The sequence below is a fragment of the Anser brachyrhynchus genome (genome assembly GCF_964034855.1).
Source record: "Anser brachyrhynchus genome assembly, chromosome: 4".
NCBI lineage: Eukaryota > Metazoa > Chordata > Aves > Anseriformes > Anatidae > Anser > Anser brachyrhynchus.
Window position 1 is genome coordinate 5020079 of NC_137698.1, and position 24377 is coordinate 5044455.

Below are 24377 nucleotides of genomic sequence, written 5' to 3' on the forward strand. Positions count from 1 at the left end.
ACTCATGGCTACATTGCCACCAGTGTCTACTGCTGCTGCTCAGAGTTCCCTTGCCTCCATGCCAAAGCTTTGCAGCAAAGCTGTCTTTCTTCAAAGAAAAGGAAAGGAAGGTGTGGGGAGCTGGGTGTTGGCCTCTTCTCACAGGTAACTAGCGATAGAACTAGAGGGAATGGCCTCAAGTTGCGCCAGGGGAGGTTTATGCTGGAAATTAGGAGACATTTCTTCTCAGAAAGAGCAGTCAGGCATTGGAATGGGTTACCCAGGGAGGTGGTGGCATCACCGTCCCTGGGGGTGTTCAAGGAAAGGTTGGATGTGGTGCTTAGGGACATGGTTTAGTGGGTGACATTGGAGGTAGGTGGACGGTTGGACCAGGTGACCTTGAAGGTCTTTTCCAACATTAATGACTCTGTGATTCTATGAAAGACAACAGACACAGCTGACACCCACCCTGTGCCCACTTTTCCTGATGGCTCTGGGGGGCTCCCACCCTCTTTGGCTGTTGGAGAAGACAGGGAGCTCTGGGTGCTGGCTGAGTACAGGCAAACAGCCTCTTCTTGCTGGAGTTTTCTAGGCTCCCACAAGAGCAGGACTTCTTGTGCAGTCTTGTAAGTAAGCACGACTGTACCGAAAGCATTTATTTGATTTTCAGTCACTCTGGGCTCGGACAGCCTGTGATATCCTGGATTTCGCCTGGTGCTGCAGCCAGAAGGCCGGGTGCTGCCTTCCCCATCCCTCACCACATCCCCACAGGGCCCACAGCTCGGCCCCCTGCAGACACAACTCTGCACCTCGGAGCCCCCCAAACCCCTTTTCAGTGTGTTTACAGATATTTTAACACGTAGAAAACACACAGCTCCTTTCCGTCTGTTTACAGACGTAGAAAACACTTTAATTTTTATTTTTTGGCCATTCAGTCACAACGGGGACGGAGCTGCCGGCGCTGCGGGTTTGGTTTATTTTAACCCCCAAGGAAAGCAGCACGGCAGGGCCCCTCGGGGCACAGCCCGGTGCCCGCCAGGGGCAGCCGAGAGCGGGGCCGCCCGTGCCGGCGGAAATGGCGGCGTCCCCTCACCGCCATCTCCCGCCCGTGGGCGCGTCATGGCGCCGCGCAAGCGTGTGGCCGGGCTCGCCTTCCCCATGCACCTCCCTCCTTCTCCTCCTCCTCTTTCTCCTTCTCCTCCTCCTCCTCTCGCTGCCTCCCGGCTCCTCCCTGCGCCACCCTCGGCCGGGCAGCGGCGACAGCGGCGGCTTGGTCCGCCTGGAGCATCCGAAGGGAACGCGCGTCCTCGCCCTCCCTCCGTCCTCTCGCCGCCCCCGCGGCCATGGAGCTGCCCGAGAGCCAGTGCAAGAAAGTGAAGCTGAGCAACAGGATGCCGAGCTGGGTGAGAGGGCGGGCAGGTGGGCGTGCGGGGGGCAGGCGGAGGGGGAGAAGGAGAAGAAGGAGCGGGCGAGCCGCTGGTGGTGATGTGGCAGCCGGGATGAGGGGCTGCCCCTGCCCCGCTTCTCGCCCGGGGCGGCGAGGGATGGGGAGGGGACGGTGCGAGCCGGGACCCTTAACGGGTCGACCCCGGGGGGCCGAAGGGGGCGGCTGCAGCCCGGTCCCCCCCGTCCCCGCCGCTGTCGCCCCCGGCGCTGCGGAGGAAGGAGGGCTCGGGAAGGCGATGTACAATGCGGGCTTTCATGAAGCCGGCGGGGCCAGAGACTGAGGTCCTTTGTGCGGCGGGAGTCGGGTGGAAAAGTGTCGAGACAGGGCTTTAAAAAAAATATAACCAAAGCCTTCATTCTTGTGCTTGAGGATGGGGGAAGATCGGTTTACAGTGGAGACCAAAATGAAGCTATTTAGAAGGCATGTTGCAGGCCTTTACTGAGAACATTTGATACTTTTGGTGATGCAAGGCAAGTAAGGAGGAAAAAAAAAAAAAGAGAAATAGATGTATGATCATTTTCAAACAATGCTGAGCTGAAGCAGACAAGAGATAAGGTCCGGAAGATGTATGATATGTAAGTAACAGTGCAGAACCATCTTTGAAGCCTTGCTGTAAGTCGTACAGGCCACAGCTTTCTTACTAAAAGACTAAGGAAAGAGTCACAACTGTCCCCTGAAAAATGGGGAAGCTGTTACCGTACTAAAAGTTGTTCAGTAGATACTGTGCCATGCCAGTCCTCTTCCAGAGCGAGCGAGTTCAAACTTGCTGACAAAAGAGTATTTGGTAAATTACATTCTGTCAGTTTCTGTGAGGAAAAGGTGACATCAGATATTATGAAGAAGATAGTGAAGTAAATCATTTCTGGGTGTAGGTGATGAAGTATATTCAAAAGATACTGTATATCGTTTAATTTGTCAGAGGCAAAGTCGTGATGGATTTGCCCAAACCAGGGAGGTGACACATTTAGAAAAGTTGATTAACTGTTTGCTGAGCTCATCTGATGCTAGCGAGCCCTGTAGGATACGTGGCAAGCAGAGGAAGTCTTCCACCTCTTCCTTTTTCTTCAGAAGACCTCAGCTGAAGTGCTCTTTTTAATCCAGTAAATTTACTGGAAAAAAATATCCTGCTGATTCACACACTCCATAGAAAAATGTTCAAATGTGCTGGCACTTCTGACTCCGCATCTGTTCGTCTGAGAGCAAAGTCAAAGCAACCTATTACAGCCCGATGGAATCAGCAGCCATTAGGGGAGCCAGCAGAGCCGTATCTTCTGAACTTTGGGCATCTGGTACTATTCAAAATGCCCCTCTCTGTGGAACCCTCTGCGTGTGTTCGCCTGCTTGCCAGGCCCGCCTCTGAGCACAGCATACCCCGAATTACAGAGCAACACACAAGAGCACAATGTCAGTGTTTGTGGCTAGCTTGGCTGCAAGACTTGTGGAACACATTCCTGAGTGTAGCTCAGACTGCTGAGGTGCTAGGATTTACCTGTGAAACGGGGCAACAAGAACTTGCTCTGTGATTTGTTTCTGCCTGTGTACCCAGCTGAGGCATTGCTGGCTGTCAGTGCTTCATTTTGGTCTGTTCCCTCTGATGCCAGCTAATGTCTCGACTCCAGCGGTGGTGAACAAACTGCTTGTGGTGTTGCTGCAGCAGTTTGCAAGTAAAGGATAAAACTCCTTATAGTATGGTTATCACAGAGTTGCTTATGTACCCAGTGCTTTAGAACAGTTTCTCTTTTTTCTGTCACTGGTTTTTGAAACTGTCCCAGCATTAGAACGTCTGGCAAAGAAAGTCTAGTGTAAATCAGGTCTGTGGAAGTGGCAGGAGAGCATGCGTTTGGCCAGTTGGGTGCTGCTCTGTGCAAAAGTGCTTAGATAACCTTACCGTATCAGCATCACTGTGGCAGTCCATGCTCTGGAGAGCAGTTATGAGGATAAAAGTAAGATTTTTTTGCTGTAAATGTAAGTGGGATAAAACATAACGCTGTAAGCCATGGCAAAAAATGGGTTGATGACTTAAAGTTTCTTAATAACTATAAAAGTCTTGTTGTTTGGGTATCACTTAAGACTGGTCCTTTGTTTCTAAGCACAACTGTCCAAATCAAAGCACAAATTTGCAAGCCAGAATTGGAGATGGTAGTTACCAGAAGGCGTTATTGGCAGATCTTTTGGCCAACAGGTCCTGAAACCTCATCTAGGTAGGTGAACTCAGGTAGACTCTCAGCTGTAGTGCAGTTGTTCTAGTTTTTGTAGTAGTAGAATTGTATGTTAGAACTGTTTCTGTTTCATTTTTTCATTTTTTTTTTTTTCATTCCTTCCTTGTGTTTCGATGTAGACAAAGAAAATGGGAAACGTTCTGTCTGCTTAAGTTGCTGCCTCTATATTAAAGTGAGTGGGTTGAAGGGAAGAAGAAAGACGCCATTTGTTTGAGTGCTGGATAAATGCTATAAATGTCTTAAAAATGCGTTGTTATCAGGGAATCCCTGACTTGTAAGGGACAGATGGCGGACAAGTACAAATGGCCTAGAAAATATCGGGAATGATTGGGAAATGGAAAGACATTAGAGATAAGATTGCGTTATGGAGGTGATGCTGAATGCATTGCTATTGTTAGCTTGTGGGAATTTTTAGCCTGGGGAATTCAGTGTCTTCTTAGAACAGAAGACTACAGAATTAGTGTGAGCTTCTTGAATATGTATGGTTTATATAGAAACTGCGCCTGTTCTTTATGCTGTTCTGATGTTTCCAGCCTCAAAGCTGATGGTCCGAAGTTGGTGTTGTAGCCCAGGGAGTCCCTACGTGGCATTGAAGCTTTGCTTCCTGCGCCAAAGGTCTTGTGTTGTGGAAAGTTAAATTTGCTGAAAGGTGGCTGTTGAAGCATTGTTTCATAATTGCTCTGAAGTAATGAAAAATAAATACAGTTTATGTCAGCGTAGTGGTCTGTCCGTTAACTTTGAAACAATTAAGCAATAATCTTTCCTTTCTACTGTCTTTTGGTCTTGGTGTTGCAATTTGGGCTTGCTCTTCTACATCTGGGTGTCTGATCAGAGCCCTTGTATCAAAGGTGCTTGGCATCGATAGTTGTAACTTGGCAAAACATCAAGAATAGGATAAGAAAAAAAAATACAGTTCCTGTCTATCTTAGCAAGTCTTTGCATAGAGAAATTGGCAGCGTTAGTGCTTCCTTTTGGTCCCCATCTTCTTTTTCTGTTCTGTTTCCGTAGTTCTTAGATGTCTGTATTTATTTCTCTGGTCAACTGCCTGTAATGCTGAAAGGCTATCCTTGTGCCGAAGAAAGTAAGCTGCAGAGTCATCCTTCCTTGCTCTCTTGTCGTTACAGCTCTTCAGTGCACATCCATGAAAGGCTTTTTATGTTAATACTCCTTTTTTTATCCTTAGTACAAAGATATTAGCCTGTTACGGCGCTTCAGATTTCATGTGAGAAACAAACTAGCACAGAGAGGGAGGAGAAAGGAAGGACATGTCAGCCTTCCCAGCTGATAATACTGTTACAACGCAACACAGGGGACTGAAGCATTACTTTTATTTAACGTGGTGGGCAGGGAAAATATTAAAACGTAGTGTTTTTAAAAGTAGTACAGAGGCACTTAATGTGTAACATGGGGAGGAAGAAATAGTTTTGTGGGCAAATCAGAGAGGAAATTCCAATGGATGTGGAAAAAAAAACCAGATAAGTGGACCTTTGAGATTGATAACCTTTTTTCATTACCCTCTTTAAAAAAAAACTGGTGTGTACTTTCAGTAGAGATTATTATAAGGAAAGTAATTAGGCTAAGCGGTCTAAAATAGCTTTTTTTTTTTTTTTAAAAAAAAAGTACTTGCTCATCAAATTGAGTTTTGCTGTTACTCATTTTCTTATGTTTCGTTTCCTTTAACATTGGTTATAGAGTTCTCCAAGGTGAGCAGTGCTTTGCTCTAGTATAAAATGAAATGACTGCTCTTTATTTCTGCTGTCATTTTGGATGGCCATTACATGTCATCAGCTGATACTCACCAAATTTTATGTACAGGAAATTTGAAGACTGGTTAAATAACTTAAGAGCACAACTGATGTCAGCCGTTGGTTTCTACTCCTAAGTACCCTTCTGTGCCAGAGCAGTATTTGCAGTAAGTGTGTGTGTCAGGGACAGTAATAAAATTTAGATTGTTGAGGGTCGAGTGTTCAGTTTGTCTGCTCGGTGGTGGTAGTGGTTGGTAAATCATCTAGTAGGAAAGTGAGCACAATTAAGAAACACTACTGTTGCTTTTTTTTTTTTTTCAGCAACAGAAAATGACTTGTTAAATGGTTAATTCTCCAGGGCGCTTCTGTGAAAAGCTCTTTGCTAGTGGAGTATAAGAAGCATTTGGCTACAACCTTGCCAAGGAGTGGGACTGAGCTGTTGCATTTATGTGCTGAGTGGTGCTGCTGGGCATGGGAGTGTCTCTGAATGCATGCAATCTGTTTGGACACCTTAACATTAGTTTTTAGATGTCAGCTTGTTAAGTATTTCCTAATACATGTGCTTATTGTCCCACCACTGAGCTTGCTGGCTGCTCTGTTGCACTTGTGTGCCTTCAGTTCTGCTGGCCTTCTCGCTGCTGTGGTGTGACGTCTCTCCCATCTAATTCCTTACTTAATGCCTTTTTGCGTTTACTTCTTAAACTCGTATCTTTCTCATTATTTAATGAATAAACTCTGCCTGCTTCTTCAGGGCTTGGTATGTTTTGTAAGTGTAGTGCTAGTAAAATGCCTGGATCAGTTTCACTGCTGCTTTGCTACTTCTGGAAAACAAAGGAAACTGATGCAATTTACTGAATACAGGCTGGAAGAAGTCTTGCTGGGTGAGGCACTTGACCTCTAAAGTATTTGTGTATGATAACAGAGGTAATCCTGTGTGTCAGAAGCAAAGCGTGTGTTGTTTGTTTGTTTTAAATGTAAATTTTTTGTAGGATGCTTTCTTGGAAATTTTCTAGTTTTGGAAATCATTCAAGTACAGGCAAAGCTCTTGTGTTAGGCAAACTGAGATACCTAGTGTTTGAAGCTGGGGGACACGTTGCTTGTTACGAGTATACTGCAACTCTACTGAGACGGTGGCAGGGGAGCGGTGTTTGGAGACCTCAGTGTGTTACGAGTGGAATTAATGAGAGAGAAGGTTGCTATTAATGTATTAGTTTGAGTTGCTGTGTACATTCATTATACACAGTGTCTTTCCTTTCAATTGAAGGGTAAGTCCTTAAATTATTTTCCACGTTTTTAATTCCACAATTTTTGTTTGTTCACCACGATCTCCAATTTTATGTAGCATGTAATTGTTTCTACTACAAGAAGCCTCTTTGATTTTTGGTTTTAGTTAGCTTTATTGCACTGACTTTATCTGCAAACAGTATTGTAGGAGATAAGTTATTTGAAGATAATGCAATCGGGTGAGTAAGTGTGGCTATAACCTGTGCAGGTGGTGGTTTCTTACGGGTTGATTTTCAGTTTTCCTTTAATTTTAGGTGCTGGGCTGTCACCATGGAGTTAGAGTTGTTTTATTTAAAAATGTGAACATCTGTTCCTAACTTGAGTTTCTATCCATATCAGCTACAAGCCCAGCTGTGTACAGAAGTAGGGACAGATACAATTGCTCGTATTCACACATTCCTATTGAGTTATGGATAAACTAAATTTTGAGATGCTGTTCTACAGAAGAATGATACAACAGCATTTCTTGAAATTATAAGTAGATAACATTTTTCTGTTAACCCTACTTTTGTCTCTCATACAGCTCTCTGCTAGTACTCAATAGATGAATGCCCTTCCTCCTTTTTTTTGATTACGTGCTTTCCTTTCCAGCTAGCACTGATAAAATGATGGAAGAGAAGATAATGCAAATACCTTGCAATATGTTTGTAAGTGAGAGAAGTCAAAGCAGCATTACATAAGCAAACGATTCCACCCCCCTCCTCATTTTTTTGAAGACTTCTTTTCAGTTTGTTCGCTTGTTCGTGCTTGGTCTGGTTATCTAAGGTCTTGATCTTTCATGAACAAAGTTCATACAATCAGATACCAGTGAAACTCAAGGGAATGTTGGGGCTGATCTTCCTGTTCCTTTGGCTTAGATTATGAAACGCGCTTGACAGCAATGTCATCTTATGTAAGATGATACAGCAGCTTATTATGATGAATAAATAGCTTTAAGAAAGTCTTAACTGGATTTTTTTTAACAGAATTTTATCAGGAAAATCACATCTTTGTAAACATTTTCTTTAAAAAGTCACTTTAGAAATATTTTCTGTAAAGACTCAGAATATATCATAACTGTCTCAATTTTGGAGACTGAAGATACAGATAAAGGCAGAGTGGTTCAGAGGTGTGACTGCTGAACTGAAAGGTGGATCACATGCATAGTTTGCAATGAAAAGGTGTCTTTTTATGAGTTAAAAGTGAGCCAATGTTTGGCTGCTTATGACAGAAACCTTCATTTCTGTGAGAAGAATCCACTCGCTCTCCTTAGATTTAAATGACTTGAATAGGAATCAGGTCTAGCAGTTCATCTCTCTCTTTGGCTGATTTTCTTCAACTGGTTGTATATGAAAACAATTGACTAACCTGATAACCCAAGTTTCAGAGGAGGGGCACAAGGTATGTGGTTTGCTGTGGGTGTTTAATTTCCTTTGTGTCCTTTGACACTGCAGTAGATGGATTGGGTATTGGTTTTACTTTCCACTCACAGGTCTCCAAGTCCTTCTTTGTTCCTGTGAATAAGTCTTGATATACTTTGCCAGCTTATCTTTTCAGAAGTTAAAGACCTAATCATCTGCTATTTCTACAGGGAATGCAGAGGGCAACCAACGTTACCTACCAAGCTCATCATGTCAGCAGAAATAAGAGAGGCCAGGTGGTAGGAACAAGAAGTGGTTTTCGAGGATGCACAGTCTGGTTAACAGGTACAGTTTTGGATTTCTCAGGATCCTTGTGTCTTGTTTTAGTTTGTCTTCTGAAAAGCTGCTTAGCTGTAGCTCTGTTTTTCTTCCAAAGTTGAATGTTCGTGGCATCTGAGCCCTTGATGCAATTTTATTATTATTTTTTAGGCTGACTATCAAGAAATTGCTCTGGGACAGATAATAACTTGAGAATGCATTTTGTTCAGTGCTCTAGGAACGTTAAATTAATCACTGTCCACTGATTAATTCTTAGAGTGTGTTGGAGTGTGTTTTTTTTAACCACATTCTTGCTCTTCTTACTGTCCATTTCAACTGCTAATATATAAAACCTTTTTTATACGGTCTACTTTTCTGAAACATTTCTGTAAAGGTCCCCTCTTTATAATGTTCATATCTTTTCGGTTGAAATAACAATTTGTTGTAAACATATGCCTTTGGACAGCAATTGCATTTTGAGACAATGCACAGCAGGGCTTATTCTGAAGTCAGCGTGGTCTTTTTCCACTGAATTGTTTTGATTATAAAAAAAGAGTGTTAAGTAAATCCTGGAAGATAGCTTTGTTTCATAAGTGTGATTTTTTTGTTTGTTTGTTCTGGGCTTCAAAGTACTCTGAAGCATTAACAGACTAACTTCGGAGTTTTTTTAGTTATCATTGAGAAAAAATGCAGCCAAATTTCTTGTTTAATTAGTTTCCAAACCGTTTGGAATACTGTTATATTGCAATACAGAAGATCTTCACAGAGTATCAGAGAAACTTAGTACAAGTAAAATTTGTTTCTGCTAATGCTGATGACTTGTGTTAAAGGACTAATGATTACAATCTTAGTTACTAAGAAACTACTGAGAGCTGTTCCAAGCAGAGAGTGTTAGAGATTGAAACAGACCATAGGTATTAAAGTAGGTATTCTAGAACTGTGTAAAGGAGTCTTCAAAGCTCTGCTAGGTTTTAAAATAAAAGCTGGAATTGTGGTGGTACATTTCCTTCAAGGTTCTCTCCTGTTGTCAGCAATTATGGTATAGTAGTGTAGGAAAGGTGTATTCAGAGATCAATTTTCAATTCTAAAGTAAGATTTATTTGAGAGTGAAATTATAACGAATGTCTTCTGCTGTAAAGTTAGAGGCTCATAGTGGAAAACAACTGAGAAATGTATGAAAAATATGGGAAAGTGTTACTTTCATGTGTAAAATAATGTAATACAATTTTTTGAGTAAGTTATTTTAAAGACTTATCAGCTCAAAGCTGATTTTTATAAATCATTGTTTAATGACCTTAACTTTTACATTCCATTACATGTTGGAAACCAGATGTTACATGGAACACTGAACATTTCAGTGAATAGCAAGCTAGATGCAGGAACAAAATTACAAACCACAAACATGAGCAATCAATGAGAAGTAAATGGTGAGTAGCTGAAATCTTAGTTTGGGTGGCCATGCTTATCTTCTAGGATGGGGACTGCAAGTTGAGGGAGATGATTCTGCCCTTGTGCGACCCCACCTGCAGTACTGTATCCTGCTCTAAAAAGGCATGGTCTTGTTAGAGTGGCTCCAGAGGAGGGCCACAAAAGTGATCAGAGGGCTGGAACGCTCCTATGAAGAAAGGCTGAGAGCACTGGGGTTGTTTAGCCTGGAGTGGAGAAGGCTCTAGGGAAACATTAGTGTAGCATTTCAGTTTAAAGGAGGCTTATAAGAAGGAAGGGGAGAGACTTTTTACTAGGGCTTGTAGTGATAGGACAAGGGGTAATGATTTTAAAATAAAAGAGGGTAGAAACAGTTTAGATAAAAGAAAAAAATTATTGACTGTGAGGGTGGTGAGGCACTGGAACAGGCTGCTCAGAGAAGCTGTGGGTGCCCCATCCCTGGAGGTGTTCAAGGCCAGGCTGGATGGGGCTTTGAGCAACTTGCTCTAGTGGGAGGTGTCACTGCGCATGGCAGGGGGGTTGGAACTGGGTGATTTTTAAGGTCCCTTCCAACCCAAATCGTTCTGACTCTAATTGCTGCCGAAAGAACATTGTTCTGTTCCCAGCCTTGCCCTACTTTCACCCCACCCAGTCTGACCTTGAGCTGATTCAACTTGCTCAATCATCAGTGAACTTAACACGGCAAAAAAAAATAAAAATAAATAAAAAAGATTAGCAAACTGAGTTGGCTAATGAGCACCGGAGGTGGTAGAATAATGGAGGTAGGATGGTGTGAGTGAAGAGAGGCAAGAGAGCAGGACCTCCCCTTTTGGCAAGCTGTTTCTGGCCTAAGTCGCAACATTCAGCTTCATCATTTTTAGCTGTTGCTCTTTTCAAGCTAGACAAGTAAGCACTGACAAAAGAAACTTGAGTTGTCTGACTGTAGATAATTTTTATAGATGATAAAACATTATTCACACCTTTGCAGTCGTTTTCAGAGACTTGAGTATGAGCTAAGCCATGAAGAAATCAGAGATGGACAGGAGGGCTTTTATTCAGAGGGGAAGAGAGATACAGGTGTTGGCTTAGGTTCTTGTGTTGGTCTTGACCTGGGATACATATTTTCAATAGACTGCTCTGCATCTTGTGGATATTAAACTGAGCAAAGGATGAACCAGTACCATGACTCTTAATCTTTAAATTGCCCTAAACTATTACAGGTCTCAAGGTTTGCTTTGCATTTTCTTACTAAGTGCTCGTTTAGTCTGATTGTCATCCTTTATTGTAAAGGTCTTTGAAGTAATACTAAACTGACTGTTGTTTTGTGTGATTTTTGTTTCTTTCTCTGAAAACTAAAATAAATCTTAACCGTCACTAATAAAAATCAAAGCAATTTTATTCACTCAGTAGTGTTACTATTAGTATTTCTTTTTTTGTTTACCATTACCCTTACCATTTTTCTTACACAAAGGATTAAAGTTGCCTTATCAAGATTTGAGTTTGTGTCCCATTTAAGAATTGATTGCCCTGTATTAAGCTTAAGCACACACTTCATATAAACTCCTAGATTCTAGTCTGGAAAATTACTTAAATGCATTCCCAACTTAAAGCGAGCAGTAGACTTAGTGCAAGCAAGAACATTCTGCATTGTTTGAAGGTTTGTTGCCTAAGTTTCTGAACTGGACAGAAGTTTCATATTCAAATTGCCTTTGCTTGTTTTTGACGCATTCTGCTTAGTGGAGCATGACTGCTGTGTGTGAGTCTTGAGAGAGTGAGTTTTGCTCTGTGTGTGGTAATCTAATTCAGTGCTGTTACGCTGCAAGGGGTAAGAACAGTGTGACTTGGTCTGAGCCCCTTCTGTTGACTGAAATTCACTTGACCGTGAGAGCTTCCTCTTCTAATGTAATTGTAACTTCTCCTTAACTCTGTTTTGGATTTCTGAATTTAGCTTGCTCAGGTGGAAACAACTGCCAGCCACAGCAGCACTGGGCAATAGGTACCACCTCTGTGAACAGCAACAGCTCTCAAGGCCAGACCCTTTGTCTTTTTCAAACAGCACACTTAACTTTGTGCCTCATTCTCCCTGTATCTGTTGTCTGTGTAAAAGGCACTTAGCTTGTATTGTGGGTAAGCATCTCCAAAAGGCGGAACCAGGCATTGCTGTTGTTGCCTTTTTTTTTTTTTTTGTACTGGTAGTAGTACATGTGCTACAGTTCACCCCAACTTGTTTTTATTCTTACAATACCTATTTTAATTCAATATCTTAGGTCTGTCAGGTGCTGGGAAGACTACAGTTAGCATGGCTCTGGAGGAGTATTTAGTATGCCATGGCATTCCATGCTACACATTGGATGGTGACAATATTCGCCAAGGCCTTAATAAGAATCTGGGTTTCACACCTGAAGATAGAGAAGAAAACGTCCGTCGGATTGCTGAGGTTGCTAAACTGTTTGCAGATGCTGGTTTGGTGTGCATCACTAGTTTCATCTCTCCATATACTCAGGTAAATGTGAAAACCCTCTAGATAGAGTGAGGGAAAATAAAAAATGCAACATGTCACTCAGAATTTGGGTTACAAGAATCTGTCACTGAACTTAGCCAGGATGAAATGCTTGCTATTTTTTTTTTGACATTCATATTTTCTAGAGATGATTGTTCAAACTCCAGAAACACTAAACTTAAGTATAGAAGGAAGTTGAGATTACTTCTGAAACTGGGACCATGTGAAGATCTGTGAAAAAAATGATTTAGCTGGTGGGGCATCAGTTGATCAAATTGTGTTTCTTTTTTCAGACTTAGAGAATTTGCTTACATTTTACTATCAGCTTCTTTAAAATGAACTTCAAAAGCAGAAAAGCAATACCAATGTTATGTGGATTCAGTCTCTTAGTACTTTTTTTCCTGTTTTCTTTCAGGATCGTAATAATGCCAGACGAATTCATGAAGGGGCAAGTTTGCCTTTTTTTGAAGTATTTGTGGATGCTCCGTTGCATGTCTGTGAACAGAGGGATGTTAAGGGGCTCTATAAGAAAGCCAGAGCTGGAGAAATTAAAGGTGAACCTAAATGTAGTTGTGTCCTTTCTACATAGGTGAAATGTTGTAACTGGACTACACGTAAGTGGGTGTGCTCGAGTCTGTGAGTGTGTCACTTTTCCAAATGGCAGAACTGGGGATAAGACTGAGCAGAAAAATGGGATCAAATTCTGTCTGGGGCAGCTGACTATTATAAATGCATAGGACAGTAAAGGGGCAAAAGTGCCTATCCTCACATCGGAACTGTGTAATCTGCTAATCTGCTCAAGGTTTCTCAATTGCAAGCTCTTAGAATTGAGGAACAGTCTTACCTGCTTTGTGTACCTATTGACTGGTTGAGAAAAAAGAGCCTGATACTTTTCTTAAGTCTTTAAAGAATTGTATTAATATGAATTACCCTGTTTTCCTTCCAAAATGTAGTGTCACCATCTTTCTGTAAAGAGACTAACTTTTTTATTTTGAAATCAAGGTTCAGTGCTAGGGCCCATGAGTATAATTTCCTGTCTCCAGACTTAGTTAATACTCTGAAGTACAGCCTGCAATTACTTAAAACAAACAAACGAACAAAAAACCAATGTCCCCCTCCAAAACAACTAAAAGTGTGATCACTTGTTGAAAATACTGTTTAAAGAGCTTCTTCGCTCCCTATTATTTTATAGCTAGAAGAGGTTGATAACATTTTTCACCTGTATTAAGAAGCAAAGTAATTTTTAAAGGTTTCACTTTCATGGGTTGAGTTTGCACATGCTATGATGATGACATCACTAATAATCAAGACTGACACAAAATTCAAGAAACCTAAGATACTCCACATGACTTGGTTGAAGCTCAGTGCTTCTAGTACTACCAAATACGCAGTGAAGAATGGGCAATAAATACAGCTGTATTCACAGCTGTATTCACAGCTGTATTCAGGTTTGCTCAGAATCATAGCAAGATGTCTTGAGTGGGAAAGATGCAAGGATATTGTACTGTACAGAATCCTTGTTTGTGCTACAGAGCTTTCTTAATGTTTTGTTAATTTTTACAAAGCCCGCAATGGAATTGTGTAACTTCAGAAGTGGTAGTGAGGTATTCAGTGCCTACAAGGGAATCTAGCAGTGACTGTGTCTTATGAAATACTTGATACGAAGGCTGCAAATTAAATGGACATGCCTGTTAACAACAACTTCTGTTATCTTCCTTTTCTCTAAGAATGGTAATGGGACAGGTTTTTTTTCCTCCTATTCCCATTCCCCAGTCATTAGATACTTTTGAAGTATACAGGTTTTGGAACAGATACTGGCCTTTCTTTTTCACATTAGGTACTGCAGCAATTGGTATTTTTCACAGATGGGGAATAAAGCTACTAATTTAGAGAATATTTAAGTCTGAAGTGCAAAACTCGAATTACAGTGTTTGCATTTACAACTATGGAGGATGTAGGTGTCCAATTAATAGAGCCCAGCCAATGTCTCTGCTGGAGATGAGATCTGTAGCGCTACATGCTTTGACACTGAGCTTGACTTTCCTTTCTTCTTGTTCACACATGGTTAGTTAGAATCTCCTCTGTTTCAACGCAGATTGCTAGCTAACTAGGCCAGAACAGGTGCCACCAGTCACTTACATGGTCTGTGAAAATAGCCCTTACAACCATAAGGGTCACACATGTCTACCTTACTTTAAGTAGCTGTCTTACGATGGGTATGTGAGCTAAAGTAATGTAATAGATGATGCAGTTCCCTACTCTTCAAGGTATTGCTGGCATGGGTGTGAATTCAAATATATACTCGTTCAAAATCAGGCTTTGTGTTCACATGCAAAAAAAAAATAAATCATGGCTACTAATGAAAGACAGCTGTTGGATGTGTATCTACTAACTCTGTTGAAGTGCACAGCTCTTTTGCTAGTGCTACCTTTTTTATTCACAGAGTAAATCAAATAGCAACAAACGTATACAATGTACGTGCTGCAGAATGCTGAAGTTAGGTGCAGTAGTGTGGTAGGATTAGCAAATAGCCCAATGAAGAAAAAAGTAGGTGATTTCCCTAAGAAATCATCTGTTAAGGAAAGTAAAGCTTTGTGCTCATGCCTTGTTTATGTCTGGAAAACTGTTACGTGAACAATCTTAAAATGCAGTCATCTTTTGGAAGAAGTCATTTAAGATTTTTGTCTTCTGTTCTCTAGGCTTTACTGGAATTGACTCCGAGTATGAAAAACCAGAAGCCCCAGAGCTTGTGCTGAAAACTGATTCCTGTGATGTGAATGATTGCATACAACAAGTTGTGGAACTTCTTCAAGAGAGGGTGAGCAGCAATGCAGCTGTATCTTAGTAACTTTTTCAAAGCATTGGTGCATGAAATGTGAATGCATGTACTGGGAAACTCAGAATTTCTGGGTTAAAGACTTAAGCATTTTTAAATTCTAGCTTTTAAAATTGTCCTGCTCTCAACCTAAATATTGCAACAACGTTGGTCTCCAGGTGAATTATCTTTAGACAAGTAGAAAATTAATTTATATTCATTATCATAACTGATAACTTTAAGGGAGAGAAGTTGTCTCAGTTGTTACAGAACCAGCAGTGACTGTCAACTTTTAAATTGCTGACTAGCTTTTGTAAATCTCAATTTTTTTACTTTGTCTCTAAAGCATCTTTATTAATACATACTGCAAACATGAAGAGACAGGGATGCAGTACCACGGTAATCTGAGCTGACAGGGGCTGCCGTGATTGTGTCTGTCCTTCCTTTGCATTGTTTTTCTTACAGTAGTAAAAGTGATCTTGCAGTTGTGTAGCAACTGCTTCAGGAAGCTGATCTTCCTGATAAGGCTGAATTAACTCAATGGTGTATAGCTTCTGAAAAAGCAGGTCTATTTCCTCCCTCACGCAATCTACACCATCCCTTCTGAAGCTCTAGTGTTACTCCTGTTGTCTGGTAAGTGGATTCAGTTCATTACCCAACCTGAAAAACAAACACAAGCCCCAGAAGTGGTGGCAGTCATCATGAGAAGGCTTTATAGTCATGAAACTGTACCCCAGTCTTTTTTTATTCTCCTTTAGGTGGTGTTTTTTTTAATCACCTACACTAGTTCGTTGCATGAGACGTAATGACTTGACGACCCAGAAGAGGTAGTAGTATGTGGTCAGGAAGAAGGAGGCTGGTGGCATTTTGAGAATGAACAAAGTAACTACTGTCTTCAGCTCTCAGCTTTGATCTGTCAGCAGCTCATATCCTAACGGAGATGTTCCTTATATATGTCCTGAACTGCTGCCATTCTCATTCTAATGTTTTTAAGCTGTATTAACCGATAGTGTTATCTAATACGCTAATAAGCTGGCTTCTACAGACAGTGTCAAAGCCTTCATATTGAAAAGAAAGCAGAGCTTAAGGTTGGTGACTGGTGAATTTTATTTCTGGTATGGGATGGAATTTTATATGCCATTCTGCCTTCCCTGATAGGGTACGGTAATCACTCAGAGGGAGAAGGATCAACATGTCAGGGTAACAACAAGTTCAGCCATCTGGCTTTGGTTTGCCTCTTTTCCTTAGCCTTCACCTTGATAGGAAGGAGTTTGCTAATGTTTGTGCAGAAGGAGTTTGTCTCCTTACATTCTTACCTGTAGTCAGTGAGTAGCAGGATGCCATTTCAGACCGTGATTTTAATTTAGATGCTCTAACAGACAGTTCCTCATGCTCTTTGTGAGGTGGATGTACGGGAAACTGGAGGTGTATGCAGTAGCTTGAGTAAAGCTCCACCAAGTATTGAAGCTGGTACAAGCAAAAAGACCTCATCGTATAGTCAGCATTGAGTTCACTGTAGCTTTCTGTCGCCAGTACAGCTTCAGAGAGATTTGTTTTTTTCTAAATTTTCAAGAAAACTCTGTTAACAGTTCACTGCTTGATCCAGGTTGCTCAGGAGACCTGACACAGGAGAAAACCACATCAGAGTGCTAGACTTGTACCCTAATACTCATCTGAATATTTTTTGGAGGAAAAAAGGGCTCATACAGCTCTCTCCTATCTATGGGAGGTGGCAACTCCTTACTGTGGGAAGCCCTGAGCCTCCTGTTCAGAAAACCAGTTCAGATTTCACAATTCTAGAAAGCTGCATCATGGGTGCCAACAAGCAACTCTTGCATTAGTACATTTGGTACACAATGCTGAATGCTGGCTTCTGGCCCAGTCAGCTTTGCTCTGTCCTTTGCTTAAAGCACATTTTAACATTTTTTTCTTTGGAGAGAGCAGTGCAATGAATGGCAAGATGTCTTGGTGGTTGCTTACTGTAGGGAGACAATGAAACCAAGGCATGGCTGAACAGGCCACATATAACCCAATGGTATCTTAAGTATAATTCTAGTAGGTTTCCCTTAGCTGGAAAAAGCTGTGGTTTTGTTCATTAGTAATTGCACTGGGTTATTAAGAAAAGAACTGTAAGACAGCAGCATTATAAATATATTTTTTTAATAGCTGTGCAATGCACTGTAAGGAAGTCCACTTGATGTTGATAATCCTTGAGTTTCAAGGGCTCTTCTTCTATTAGTTCAGAAAGTAATGGTAGTAAAAGACAGCACAGCTGAAAAAATGTGTGTATATTGAGATAGATGCAGACAGATGGATATACACAGACATATATTAAGAATATGAAGCGTTTATTATTTCATGGGAAATGGAAACTTGGTTCTTAAAACTTTTTCATAATATTTGCAAAGAACTCGCAAACAAATTTTTGAGGTATTCTCCAGAAATATGTTCAATACTTTATGGAAGAAAAGGGAGGAAACTGCACGGAGGAGTAATAAGCAGCTGGTGAATCTGGAAAGTTCTTGTGTGGTGTAACTCAGTTTTGAGGGGCACCTGGATAGGTTTTTTTTGCATGTGAATGCAATAAATAAAACACTTCAAAGTTCTTTTCAGGGACCTAGCATGTGAGGTACTGTATCTCCTAAAGCTGCTGATCCTAAGTCGTATGAAAAGTTCCTTTCAATACTGTACAAATGAGTCCTTGCTCAATCCATAGTCAGAAAGGCATGTGTGGCTTTGGGCTTGATAAGTTTGGCTCTTAGTCTGCTGATACCGTCCAATATGCTGTCAAGCAAGCCTACTGCAGATGTTTGGCTATGGAGATTTCATTGTTTTAGTTGTTTTTTCCTGTCAACAAATGTAGCTGATCTCGCTAATGACACAAAGCTCATATTCCCCAGTAATGAAATTGGTTCAATATTTAACCAGGGAAATATTTTCTCAAGAAGTCACTTCTCAGGAATGCCACCTTTATTGTTAAGGAAGTGCCAAAGGCGTATAAGGAAAGAGTTGCATTTCTAGTACCTAACTTTCAATGTACTGAGGAAAAGTGGCTTTTAACTGCTTTTGTACAGAAGTCCCATTCTTAGGGGCATAAAATTACAGCAGCTCTGCAAATACCACAAAAGAAACCCACAAATGTTTGGAATTTGATTATGTACTTCTACTATTTAGATCAATCCATTGTGAGTGTATGTATAAACCTCTCTTTTATTCCATCTGCCACCCATCCTTCAAATTATAGCCAAAGGTTGAGTTCTTATCTAAGCCTGGGAACATTCTCTTCTGAGGCTCAGTATTATACTTGCATTTGGGGAGGTGGTCCTCCTGGTCTTTGAAAGCATTGATTTTTGTAACTATATTCACGCAGTTCCTTGCAAGTGTATTCAAAATCTGTATTTTGGAGCAGCGAGAATTTCGAGCAAAATAGAAATAGAGGGTAGCAGTTCCTGGCAAGTATGTGGAAATGGATTCTGCTGTTCTGTATAATCTGTACATATTTTTTTTCCCCTCAATTATACTGCACAGTTAGCATCACTGTAACCATAATTATTCTTTATGGATCTAGGACCTCAATGTTATCTAGGTCCTCACTGGCTTATCAAAACTGTGATTAAGTGATACTGTGTGATCGCCTTGGTTATAAGCTTGAATTGCAGCAGGCCCCAAACCCATCTTTCAATGTTTTTTTGAGAAGCCTACCAACATGGGAGATAAGTATTTTTAATATCTGTAACATTGATGTAGAACACGCATGGCAGGTCTTTGACCTTCTTTTTCATTATTTGACTGTAAATTACTCCCTCAGTAGAGTGTATTTGACAGTTGATTATACCCATCTGCTGGCTGGGTATTGAGTCATTATTTTACTTGCAACCTTGTTTTTTGTCTCCTTCTTTCAAAATGGCTTCAGCAGAAAATTTGTATGAATACAGCTGTTTACTTCTTTGTTTGAGCGCAGTGTCCAAACCAAATACTTACACCAAAGGGTGTTTGAATGGGACCAACTGGGATTTGTAAGACCAAGCGTAGACAATGAGGATTTTATAAATAGCTTGTGATGTTGCAAATAAGTGTTTTTGCAGCTGCCTGTGCAGCAAAGAAGGCCAATGGCATGCAATACCGTATTAGCAAAAGCAGGTTGAGGAAAGTGATTAGAACAAGTGGCCCAGAGAGTTTGTGGATGCTCCATCCTTGGAGTTACTTAAAACTTGATTGGCCAAGTCCCTGAGCTAGCCGACTGCAGCTGGTTCAGTTCTGAGCAGGAAACTGGACTAGATGGCCTCCAGAGGTCCCTCTGTGATTCTGTGATAAGGCTAATAGTTATTTCATGTGAGAAGCTGGGGAAAAAGCAAGTGCTGCATAAAGGCCATGCAAGACTATACTAGTAGTTTTATACTTACAGCAGTAAATATGTAAGCCAGAATGACCAGAAAACTTCATAAGCTTTTAAGTATAACCAAAAAACCCCACACACACCAAAAAAAAAAAAACCCTCAGTATTAAATTTCAGTCATTCCCACATCAATATACCACTGATTTCTTCTCATTGCTTAGAGAAGTAAGGAGAATTGTGTATTTTAAGGTAGGGATTTCCTGATTCTGAGGTGTGTGTGCTGTAGTTACGATTGTTGTTTTTTGAAAATATACTGCTGAATGGTATTACAGAAATGGATATCACCAGTTCAGATTGTTTTTTTTTCTTTCTAGAAAGCATGTATATTTTTGTGGTTATTAAAGAACAAACTCCAGTTACATTGAATTGTGTAATAAGATACAGTGATGGTGTCATTTTTGTTGCAGCTGTATGTCTTTTGCTTTCTTCTCTGTTTTTTACCTTCTGTAGTTTGGGAAAAGGGACAGGCAAGATTTTGGTTCACAGACATTCTGTGTTAGTCATGGAGACTCCGGTTGGGCAGTAATCACAGAACCACAGAGTCATTTAGGTTGAAAAAGACCCTAAGATCACCAAGCCCAACCATCCACCTAACACAAGTCCACCACTACACCGTGTCCCTAAGTGCCATGTCCACACATCTCTTAGATACCTCCAGGGATGGAGGCTTCACCACTGCCCTGGGCAGCTTGTTCCAACACCCAACCACGCTTTCCATGAAGAAACTCTTCCTGACATCTACTTAAACCTCTGCTGAGGCAACTCGAGACCGTTTCCTCATGTCCATCACTTTTCACCTGAGAAAAGAGACTGACACCCTCCTCTCTGTAACCTCTTCTCAGGTGGCTGTAGAGAGCACTAAGGTCTCCCCTCAGCCTCCTTCTCTCAAGACTAAACAGTGCCAGTTCCCTCAGCTGCTCTTCTGAAGTCATGTTCTAGTCTCTTCACCAGCTTCATTGCTCTTCAATGAAGGGGTTCAAACTTCCTGCTCCTCCAAGCAAGGTCTGTATTTATAGCTGACCTACAGTGGGCCACACAGGTGAACCCTTCCCTTCTTTACTTTGTGGATGGGTAGGTCATAGATAGGACTGAAACTTTTGATTAGTCCTACTTCAAGAATTTTTATTTCTTTTAACTCCTCCCAAGATGATGTAAATTTGTTTTGGTTTATACAGCCTTCTGGAGAAATAAGCAAGTAGCTTTGAAAGAAACTTCTCAAGCTCTATAAAAAAAAATATTAGTCCCACTTTCCAGAATTGTTTTTTAACTGTACTGTTTTCATTGCAATTTGAAAATTATACTGTTTCTGTCAATATCCAAACTCACAAACCAACTTAGAGGGGAAAAGAGCCTCAAACCCTATAATGTTTTGCTGATGAGCTGAAAGTAGTTCTGTAATCGATCATAGTATCATGTTGAATGTAGTTTTCATAATCTGTTCAATTTTTTTATTTTTTTTTAATTTTTACCAAATATAGCATCTTCTAGAAATACATTCATTTGAGAATTTCTCATTGTAGAGTACAGTTAAACAGATGCTTTAATCCAGTGAGATTTATACTCAAGCTGAGAATGATTTATGTATTTATTCTTTTTGAGGGTAGAGTTAGGATGTTTCAGCTTCATTCCAAATGAAGCAACTAGTAGTGCAAGATTTTATGAGGATGTATTTCCTTTAGATCACACTTGTTTTATGCCAACATCTCATTTTTCATACTGTATGAGTAGAGTGCTTAGAAGAAAATCTTTAACGTTGGTAGTACCATGAGCCATAATAATTTGTACTGCATATGCATGAAAGCTGTGATCATTGTTATATTATAGTTTTGAGAGCCAAGTGTTAGTTCTCTTTGTCTGTTCCTTCTGGTCCTATACCAAAGCAGGAAAAATCAACTGTGTTTTGTGCTTTAAGTTATATGCCAGTCATTGTTTTCTTTTTATTTGCATCATGGAAGATTCAGGCTTAAAGCCAATAGAACCTGAGTGCAGTGACATAAACAAGCCCTAATTAAGTTTGAGAAGGAGCTCATATCTCAGAGAAATAAGATGCCAATTAGCCTGAATGGTAATCCTGTCGCCACTGAACAACCAAATGCTGAAAACTGACAGTTTTACTTAAACTGAAGATGGGATGAGGATGGAAGATGAGGAATAAAGTTAAATGGCATGTAGAAAGAGGACGCTTAAGGGATTTCTGATTTAGAATTTTATTTCTGCAACAGCTATTCACATAATAGTGCATTTACACCCAATCCATTAGTTACATTACTTCAAACAAACCATCTTTCCTGTAATGATGAGGGTACTAAGCATGCTGTAATCTTGATGTGTCACCTGAGAAAATGGCCTCTAAAAGTATGAAATGTAAAAAAATATATTGTCAACCTAAAAGCAGTCAGAAATGTTATTTAATACACTTTAAAGAAAAGATCTTGAATTCAACTGGTTATAGATTAAGATTAATACAGTGAAAACAATTTATCAGTTTACTGAAAAGGTGATAGAACAGAACTGATGGGAAGAGAAGAAGCAGAAAATCTTACCTCCCTTTTTTTAAGATCATAACTGTCATTGCACTTTCCATTTTTTCCTTAATGTATTGACAAACTTCCTTCCCTGCAAGCTGTAGATACCAAAACATCAGTGATTACAGTCAAGCAAACACTGCTGTTTGCTTTTTACATATATAAACTATTTTGTGGCCTCACACATCAATTAATATGAACTTACATTACTGAATAACCGGTCTTATAAATCAGATGGTGCCTGTGAATGCTTATCTACTGGAAACTCGCCTGAGGGCCCCTTATTTACAGCCTGTTAAGGATGTTTGCATCAGCAAGGAACTGGCATCACAGTCTAAGATAGCACACGTTCCAATAAAGCATCCAGTTTATATTTTATTATTTTGCAGTTATTTGTTCAAATTTAATGACAAATTGTAAGCGTAGAGGAATATTGTGTAACTTGTCTGTTGGTAGAATGAATCTTTGATTAACTTTGCCGTGTTAAAGTGGTCACTAGATGGCCTGCTAGCCTAGTATTTCCCTAAAATTCATTCAGTTTAAAGACCTATGAATTCCTCTTGCTGCTATTTAAAATCTATAATACTGTTTTAAGTACCATTTTTGTGTCTGCTAGGGAGTCTAGATTTACTAATCCTACAAATTATCTAGATATTTAACTCATTAAATAATGTAATGTGCCATAATCATATTTATGTTGCGCTTTATTAAAAAAATAATCTATGAAACAACAACAAAAATAAGCCCATCTCAAGCCATACAATCTCTGTGGTTGCTCTAATAGGGGCTTAAATGACCCCAGATTAAAAGTATTGTCAAGCTGTGTTTGGCTGTTTCTTCCACTTGGGTAGAAATACCAATGCTTGTGTGGCCATGGCTGTGGTCGTCACTGTTTTCTACCAGATTCTTTAGGCAATGGTGGTGGGGATTCAACTGCTTTTCTAACAGGGCTGGATTGCCTGCTCTGGTTTTATGGTCTGCTGTCCTTCAGCATTGTCGGAGCTGCCTTCAGGCTGTCTACATCCCCATAGTGAGGCAGAGAGGTTGGTTACAGAAAATGCATCGTCAGACCTTTGTTGTTTCCATTGTTTTGCCCGTTAGTGGGACACTAAAAGCAGAATAATATTTGGAAAAAAAAAACTTTTAATAGCCACATTTATGTAAAGCTTTTGATGGTTTGTAGAACTTCATAGCATGGTAAGAAACTAGGGTCCAGAGCAGGATCTTCTGGGAAGCAGCATAATGTGTACCCAGTCACTATACTTTGCTTGTAAAGTCTGCTATTCGTAACAGCAGGCAGTGCTTTTCTGTGGTTCTGGGCTTACTGCTGCGGGGAGTTTGCTGCAGCACTCCTGGGCTGTAATTTTGCTTCTGTAATACAGGGCAGGTTTTGCCTAAGTTACTATCTAAAATAATAATCACTTCCCAGTTGAAGTCTGATACCTAATGGATTCAACTTTTCCTTATACAGCACAACTTCTAAGTGCTAGTTTATTTACTTTTATTTGTCTTTGGAGACACAAATAGGGTAAGAGCTAGCTAGACTCACCACCTCTTTACATTCCTGCCGTCATTTTGTCTCCCACTTCCTTTCATCGTCCTGCTTCTTTGACTTTCCACTGAGTTGGTGCCTAATGTCTGATAAGTGCTTGGATAAATGCTTTAATGCTCCTGGGCAAACTTTGCCTTTCCTATAGGCACACCTCTTTACTATGGATTGCAAATATTGGAAAAATAAAAAATAGCTCCTTGTGTTCTTGTTAAAGGTTTATGTATAATTTGCTCTGTGGGTGAGCTTCCTCCTCCCACTCCACTTCCAAAAGATTTACTTTACAGAAGTAACTTAAAACCCCGTTTTAAAAAAGAAATACGTCTGTCAGGAGACTCTTTAAAGTTTTGTCACGGATGACCTTCCCTTCTCTTCCCCTCTCCTCAGAAGTGTGCCTTTATCCTTATGAGGGGTTTAAGATCTAGAGTATAGTGAAATGAGAAAGTCTTGAGAAGGTGTTATTTAAAACCCAAGGAGGACCCCCCCCCCCCTTTTTTTTTTTCAGTATAAAACTGATATTCTGTGGTATTTGGGTTATAATTAGGACACTGGTGTTATTTTACTAGCTGTAGGTGACACATTCAATTTGTACTTCTGTATTAATGACTTTCAGTTTACTTCCCTATTACTATTGCTAACACATCTTGTATGATCAGTTACTCAAGTTTGTAAGTTTGTTCAGTCTCTACAACATTTTTTTACTTCTTTAGCATCTATAAAAGCATACGCTCATCCTTTCTGCTGTAGCTAATATAGGCATTAATCAGTCATGAAAACTGCACTTAATTCAGTAGTTAAATATTTACAAGGTAAATGTTATAACTGTATGAGGTAC

General features: G+C 40.4%; 1 protein-coding gene across 2 annotated transcripts in view; it reads left to right on the forward strand.

Moving 5' to 3' along the window:
• Window positions 1–1021: 1021 nt before the first annotated feature.
• Window positions 1022–24377, forward strand: part of PAPSS1 (3'-phosphoadenosine 5'-phosphosulfate synthase 1) — a 44196-nt gene continuing 20840 nt past the window's right edge. The window contains exons 1-5 of one of the 2 annotated variants that reach the window (XM_080590666.1): window positions 1022–1382; window positions 8245–8359; window positions 12025–12260; window positions 12673–12811; window positions 14957–15075. In XM_080590666.1, coding sequence (XP_080446792.1) covers window positions 1323–1382; window positions 8245–8359; window positions 12025–12260; window positions 12673–12811; window positions 14957–15075 — 669 coding nt within the window. In that variant the 5' untranslated portion in view covers window positions 1022–1322. Of the gene's footprint in view, window positions 1383–8244; window positions 8360–9640; window positions 9760–12024; window positions 12261–12672; window positions 12812–14956; window positions 15076–24377 lie in introns of those variants that run through there. The other variant, XM_080590667.1, reaches the window with a different exon arrangement.